The following is a 7,919-nucleotide window of genomic DNA, read 5'->3' on the forward strand; positions in this document are numbered from 1 at the left end:
TGTGTAATTATTGAAGTGCAGCCACCTGTGGGAAAGAGATGGTTGACAATGTAAGCTTTCTCGAGTCTTCCTACAGCAATCGGCATTAGGAACAGAAATCCCTAGAACAAATAAACACATCTTTTGAATGGGCAAGAAAGGGTTTTTCATGAAAGTGGAGGTTGGAAGAATCTTACAAGGGGAGAGACTGAGATTGAGATTCCAGTACTCATTACACCAAGGCATCATAGGCTATAATCGAACTCACCTCCCAGAGGGTCCCTCTTAAGTGTTGACCTAAAAACAAATTCGCCAGTTGGCTGGAGCATGCATCCTGAAGTTGCAGCAGAAGTGAATAAGCTTGACTGACTTCAGTCCCCGAAGGCTTCTATCTGTAAATGCAGAAGTGGAAGCAAAAACATTTTTTATTAGTCTTAAAATGACCCTCATTGTAATAACTAGCCACAGTCAAAGGCACGGACGTCTAAGAGCTAAAGCCTCATGTTTGCGTCTTTGTTTGGTGTTTTTTGATACTGGCTTCATGTAAAGGGTTCCTATGCTTGAATACTAAGGAAGGTTTTTGTCATTTTTCTCTGGATAGTACAGAGAGTTTTCTTATTTAAAAACAAACACATCTGCAAACTCGAGGTGTAGCATTTAAATAATCACGTTAAAATTCAGGCTTCACACCCACATTTCCCTGAGTGCTATCAGGTTTTTGAGAAACTGGAAACTCATGCTAAACAACTCAGAGTCTTCTGTCTAGACGCGCTGCCTCCTAGCAAGTGTGGAACGGGGTGGGGGTCAGTTTGCCATAGTTGGGACAAGTGTTTGTTTTCCCGAATTGCTCCCTATTTGGGCAATGTTTTACTACTTGGTTTTAGTTTTTTGGATATCTTTACAACATGACGCATGTGTCGTATCCGTGACTCTGGACCAGATATTTGAAAGTGAACCCAAATGCAGTGGATTAGATATTGTCAAGTTTGGGAAATGTAGTCATATGGGTGCTTTTCACCTTAACTGAGGAATTTTTTTTAGGTACTCTCTTTTTTCTTCTTCCCCTCCTCACCATCGCCAAATAGTATTTACTAAGCACTCACCTGGACATCGTGCTGTGTGGGCAAAGTGTAAGACAAACGCAACAGGTCCTATGATTACTCCCCCAGGAACGAGCAAACTACATCTCAGTGTGTTGAAATGGGCACTGGGTAGAGTGTTGGGATAATAACTCTCCAGATAGCACATAAATCTAAATCGCCAGGTTATTTAAACACTTCCCTTCATTTCTGAAAACCCGGACATACAAAACTACATGCTCTTTGAGAGGGGAATTGCTCTTTTTTGTGAAACCAAGAGATTATTGTATACCTTTACATGTAAGTTGATTTTGGCATGCATGAATCATTTGAAGGGTGAGGATATAGTTAAGTTTATTGCAGATGCAAAGAAAGGCTTTGGAACAATGGCCGGACAAGAAAGGGAGCAGTGACTTGTAGAAGGAGGGTTCGTACAAGTGTGTTACGGGCAAGGTAGCAGAAAGCACTTCCATATGGCAGGATAGTGCTATGGTGGCATTTATGGACTTTCTGAGATATACTTGGCTAATTTCGATTGTATGCATTCTTGTTTGTAACATTTTAAATAGTTAATGAAATATTGAAAATATTAACTAGCTGGGGTGCAGTGCTATGCATCTGTAGTCTCAGCTGCTTGGGAGGCTGAGTGAGGCAGGAAGATTGCTTGAGGTCAGGAGTTTGAAACTATAGAGCTCTGGGATCATGTCTGTGACTAGTCACACTGTACTCCAGCCTGGGCACCAGAGCGAAATTCCATCTCTACAAAATAAAACTAAAGTGTACTAAATATATTTATATTTGAATTATCAGGTTTATTGTAGTCATTAAAATTAATGTTATAATCATATAAAATGTGACTACAAATAATGCATTGCCTACTTCTTAGGTATCTCTCTTTTGTGACCTCTTGTCTTCTCTTTTCTTTTTTTTTGAGACAGAGTCTCACTCTGACACCCTGCATTGAGTGATAATAGTGTCATAGCTCACAACAACCTCAAATTCCTGGGTTCAAGTGATCCTCTTACCTCAGCATCCCCAGTAGGTGGGACTATACATGCCTACCACAATGCCCAGCTAGTTTTTTATTTTTTTTTTTATTTTTAGCAGAGACGGTATCTTCTGAGCTCAGGATGGTCTTGAACTCCTGAGCTCAGGCAATCCATCTGCCTTAGCCTCCCAGAGTGCTAGGATTACAGGTGTGAGCCACCAAGCCTGGCTGTTTCTATAACTATTTCATTGACTAGTCAAGGTCTTATGGAAAATCTAAGTCTCTAGTTTGATTTTCCTGGTTTTTGAGACATAGTTTATTTCTGACTTTGGTGGAGTTTTTGCAATTAGAAATTAGTGACCCATAAATTCAGTCACCGACTATAGTCTTCTATTACCTTAATTTCTCCCCGCCCCCCCAACACACTTCCTTTCTCTCTCCCTTTCCAATGGCACCAGGGCATTTGGGGTTACTTCTTTAAAATGTGTCAAAAGGTAGAATAAATAATCAAAAAGTATTTGTTGAACTCTAATTAGAGGCATTATGTGTGCTTTGCTCTGCGATTCTTCCTGCTCTTTGTGTGCATGTTTAGGGTTAAAATGGAACTATTTTTAGGTTTCTTGATGGTCAGCTCTTCAACATAGATAATGTCAACTCAATTTGTGGACTCGATTATAATTCACAATTGCTCTTTTTCTATTTTATTTCACTTCTTTTGGATAGTTTTAAAAACAAGAGACATAAATTTACACTTGCGTTTGCCTTCTGAAGAGCATTTTGCTGTGTGGTAGACTTTATTTTGCTATTGCAGTCTAACAAATAATGGGGTAACTGTGTGTTTTGACCAATTTATAAGTAAAGGTCAATTTCGTGCCTATGGTAATTAGCTTAACTTACTCTAGACTTTGGCTAATTCTGGTAATTTCCCATGAAAGTGTATATTTAGCAGAAAAGGAGTTCATTCTTAAACACAGTGGGCTTTTTTTTTCCTTCCCCTATGCATTGGAGACTGTTTAATTTTCAAGTGATTTATCTCTCTCTTTTAAGCAAAACCTCCTAAAAGGCTATGAAAAAAAATAGCAACGTTACTCTTCAGGGTTGGGTGGGTTATGTGAAAGAAGAGGTAGGAAAAGGGCTCTGTGGAGGGGAAAAGGAAGAAGTCCTTCAGTAATCACAAACGGAGAAATTTTAGGGAAGACTCAGTTTGGGTTCTCTTCTGTAATCACATCTGCCCTGAAACCCTCCTGTTGCAGCTTCCAGGAAAACTGTGTTTCTGTTTTTGGTAGCGAGAAGATTAAACGTTGCTTTAAAAGAGCCTGTCTTCAAACTCCGTACTTACGGTGTTGATTTTCTTTCAGACCCCAGCTGTAAACTTGAAGACAAGACTGAAGATGGAGAGACGATAGATTGTAAGAAGAGGCCGGAAGACGGGGAGGAGTTGGAAGACGAAGCTGTGCACAGCTGTGACAGCTGCCTCCAGGTGTTTGAATCACTGAGCGATATCACAGAACACAAGATTAATCAATGTCAACTGACAGGTAAACAATACTTATCACTTTTTGTCTCCTCCTACGGTTCTATTTCTGATTTTTTGAGTTTGTTCTTGTACCTGTTTCTGGCTTCCAATTATTTTCTTCCTACCCTTGAATACCTGGGCAAGTCTGGAGGTACTTCTGAAAGAATATGAGATGTTGTTGGGGGCCTCCGTGTCATGCCCCTCTTAGATTTTGAATTGAACTTCGATTTTAATAGCTAATGGGGCACATTTTCTTCCTTCCTTTTCTTTTATTACAATGATGAATCTAACATGTTGGATGTCTAAATCAAAGTAAAAAAAAATACTGTTTTGAATATGTTTTCAAACACATTTGGCATGCATGCACTTGTTTTAGCCTCAATATCATCTCCTCAAGGAAACCTCCCCTGATCCCTCCCTGCCTGAGTTAGGCACCCTTTTTATGTTCTCACAAAGTCTGATACTTATTCTTGAATACCACCGTTCTCGCTGGATATGTTCACTTTCCCGTTTGTCAGACTGAAAGCTCCTAGATGGCTGAAACTGTATCTTATTCCAACTTGCATTATCTGAGCCTAGCCCTGTGCCTGACGCACACCTAGGAGCTCACTGAGGCTGGCAAACTATTCTGCTATATAGTTTATTGGGAGAGTCAGGTTTAAAATAACATGAAATACAGCATGTTCAATGAAATGGCTGAATAAAACTGAAACTCAGGACCGAGCACAGTGGCTCACGCTGGTAATCCTAACATCTGGGAGGCTGAGGCAGGAGGATCACTTGAGGTCAGGAGTTTAAGGCCAGCCTGGGCAAGAGTCAGACCCCATCTATAGTAAAAATAGAAAAAGTAGCCAGGCGTTGTGGCAGGTGTTGTAGTCCCAGATACTTGGGATGCTGAAGCAGGAGGATTGCTTGAACCTGGGAGTTTGAGGTTGCTTGGCTGATGCCATGGCCTTTAGGCTGGGCAACAGAGTGAGACTATGTCTCAGACAAACAAACCTGAAACTCAGTTTACCAAATATCTAGCCTCATTAAAAATGTAAGAATGCACTAAATGGACCTTGGTGGGGCATTTTAAATGTCTTTTGTTTCAGATACATGTCATGTTTCTTTTACTACTGGAAGATGACACTATTCCTGTGTATGCCTCTTTGGGAGTCTTTATTGTTTTCCTCGCACAAATCTCCCTTCAGTTAGCTGTGTATAGGAAATGTATTTACTGGACAAGTGGCTCTCCAACTGTTTTCCACAGAATATTTATATTTTTGTAAGATTTTAGTGTGTGTTCCACTTTAACAAAGATTTCTGACAGATAATAGTGGAGTGTGATATTAAATCCATTAAATAGACTTCTTGATTAAAATCACATTGTGGCTTCCCCTTCTCTTAAAGAAGGGATTATACGGAGCAAGTTATTAGGCCATAGAATCGTCTTTCTTTCTTTCAAATCTCAGTATCATTTCCTGGAACATAAGTTTGATATTGCCTATAATTGCTTAACTGTTGGCCATACACATATTTTTTTGTTTTATATTTTTATATGATTTCGAAAGACACATTTTTGATACAATTCCCATCTTGTAGAAAAATTACAAAAATAATACAAAGAATTCCCACACATCATTTTCCTGACTCACCAGTTGCTCTGCCATTTACTTTATCATTCTCTCCCTCTCTCTCTATCCTTTATCATTTCTTTCTTAATCATTTGAAAGATTAGAGACATCACACCCCTATAAATAGATCCCATGTATTTCCAAAGAATATATACATTAAGTCCCTACAGTATAGTGATTGAAATCAAGAAAGCCAACTATTATCAAATTCATAATCTATACTTAAATTTTAACCCTTGTCCTAATTGTGTCCTTTGTAGCTATTTTTTTTCTCCGCTCAGCTGGGATTCAGGATCATGAATAACATTTAACTGCCATTTTTGATGAGTCCCTGCCAGTTACTTTACAGAATGCCTATCAGTGTGGGTTTCTGTGTTGTCCCCTCATGGCTAAATGCAGGTTATTTGCCTGTGGTGGGAACACCAAAAAGTGTCCCTGCACCCTCTCAGCACGAGGGGTCAGGAAGTACATGGTATTAGTTTGTTCAGTGTTGGAGATGTGAAGGTCAAGTACTTGTTTAAGGTGGTGTCTGTTGACCTTATCCAGTATAAAGTGACCATTTTCCCTCTGTATGTAGTAAGTGATTTGTGGGAAGATACTTTGCAACTATGTAAATATCCTCATTCTCATGAAACCTTCACCCTCTGTTTTTGTGTCCGTTATAAGTCTGTGATTTCAGTATTTATTAGTTGGCCTGCTGCAGTTTTCTTTCTTATTTGTTTGTTCATTTGTACATTCCTATCACTATTGACTTTTGAATTTTTATTTTCTTCTGTGGGTCATAATCTATCACTGTCATTATTTTGATGCCCATAGTACTGTAGATTTAGACAATGGGGAGTCCCTTTAACCTGGATCATATGACTGCTTAATATGCCTCCATCCTTATGAGAGGACTTGGTACTTAGTTGCTGGTTTAAGTAGATGTTCCAGGGTCACCATGTTCTTTTCTTGCCCTATTCCTGCAATCAGCTTTCTTTTATTTATTTATTTTTTTTTTGAGGCAGAGCCTCCAGCTGTCCCCTTGGGTAGAGTGCCATGGCATCACAGCTCACAGCAACCTCCAACTCCTGGGCTCAAGTGAGTCTCCTGCCCCAGCCTCCCAAGTAGCTGGGACCACAGGGGTCTGCCACAACGCCCAGCTATTTTTTGGTTGCAGCTGTCATTGTTGTTTGGTGCACCCAGGCTGGATTCGAACCTGCCACCTTAGGTGTATGTGGCTGGTGCCTTAGCCACATGAGCCACAGGTGCCAAGCCTTCTTTTATTTTTTTTAAAGAAGCCCTGGTTCTTTTAAGAGGACAATAGTATTTAGAAACCAAGATATAGTTTCTATGTGTGTTCAAGGCTGTAAGTATACCATCGCTTATGGACTTTATAGTAGACAGAACTAGGAAATGTACATACATATTTAATATGATACATGTAGGACACATAACAGTTCATAAAATTGATACGTGTGTGTGTATTTTTCTATGTCCAATAAAAATTATGTGTTCATATTCAGTCTAAGATTTTGGGTACGTCCTAGTCATTTTTCCTTTCTATATTTGTTAGTGCCTTTTTTAACAGAAAGAAACCTGGCTTCCTTTATTGTAATATGTTCACTCATTTGCTTGAGCCTAGAATATACATTAAATAATTTTAAAATTGTTTCTTGGTGCCATCATGATAAGCAAACCAACTAATTAGAGTTTAATTTTTTTTGTAATTATGAATGCTGTAATTTTTAATATAACATTTACATGCAATGAAATTCATAAATCATAAATATATCATGAATTTTGACAAAATGCTTGGACCATGTTAACACATTCTTAAGATGTAGATGGTGTCTTGCATTCCAGAAAGTTCTCTCTCATGTCTCTCTGATCAGGAATGCTCCATCAGAAGTAACTGATTTTTAAGTTTTTAACCATATGTTCATTTTGCCTGTTACAGAACCTCTTGTAAATGGAATCAGACAGAATGTACTGTTTTTTGTGTGGCCAGCTTCTTTTTTTCAGCACAATGTTTGTGAGGCTGATTCATGTTGTTGTTTATATTGTTGGTGTATTCTTTTTTATTGGTGTATCGTACTCCATTGTATGAATATATCATAATTGGTTCTCCGTTCTCCTGTTGGTGGATGTTTTGGTTATTTTTAGTTTGGGGCTATTATGAATACTGTTGTGGTGAACCTTCCTGTGTAGATCTTTATGTGGACTCACAATTTATTTTTCTTGGCTTATAAATGCAGGAGTAGAGTTGCTGAGTCCTTGGGGACAGGGAGTCTAGGGTAGGATGGGTTTATCTGTAGGCGTAACTTCTGAACCTTTTTCCAAAAAGTACCATTTTATGCTCCCACCATTAATGTACGAGAGTTCTAGTTGTTGTACATGCTTGCTAATGTTTGTGTTATTAGTCTTTTTTAATTTCGGCATTCTATTGGGTGCAGAGGAGTATTCCTTGTGGATTTATTTACATTTTCTAGCTCATATACTTAATTGACTTCATTTAGTGCATATTTTCCTCAGAATGTATAATTTGGGGGAAATCCTATTAAATGCAGATAATTCGGAAGATCTTCAGTGGAATAGCTAGTGCTTTAAAAGAAGCTTTACTTGTGTAGAGTCCATGCTAACATCAAGCTAAAAACATAGGAACTCAAGTACACAAACTTCACTGGCATGTGTTCAATATATACTAAGCTAGAAAGAAATCTTAGTGAAGAGTGGGTCTTCTGGCCAGGCGTTGTGGTGGA

General features: G+C 38.7%; 1 protein-coding gene across 1 annotated transcript in view; it reads left to right on the top strand.

Moving 5' to 3' along the window:
• ZNF521 (zinc finger protein 521) overlaps positions 1–7,919 on the top strand; it is a 284,707-nt gene that overhangs the window by 26,176 nt on the left and 250,612 nt on the right. The window contains exon 2 of the mRNA XM_003784776.1: positions 3,405–3,584. Coding sequence (XP_003784824.1) covers positions 3,405–3,584 — 180 coding nt within the window. The remainder of the gene's footprint in view (positions 1–3,404; positions 3,585–7,919) is intronic.

This window comes from Otolemur garnettii, unplaced genomic scaffold (assembly GCF_000181295.1).
Source record: "Otolemur garnettii isolate 467f Iridium unplaced genomic scaffold, OtoGar3 scaffold00012, whole genome shotgun sequence".
Lineage (NCBI taxonomy): Eukaryota > Metazoa > Chordata > Mammalia > Primates > Galagidae > Otolemur > Otolemur garnettii.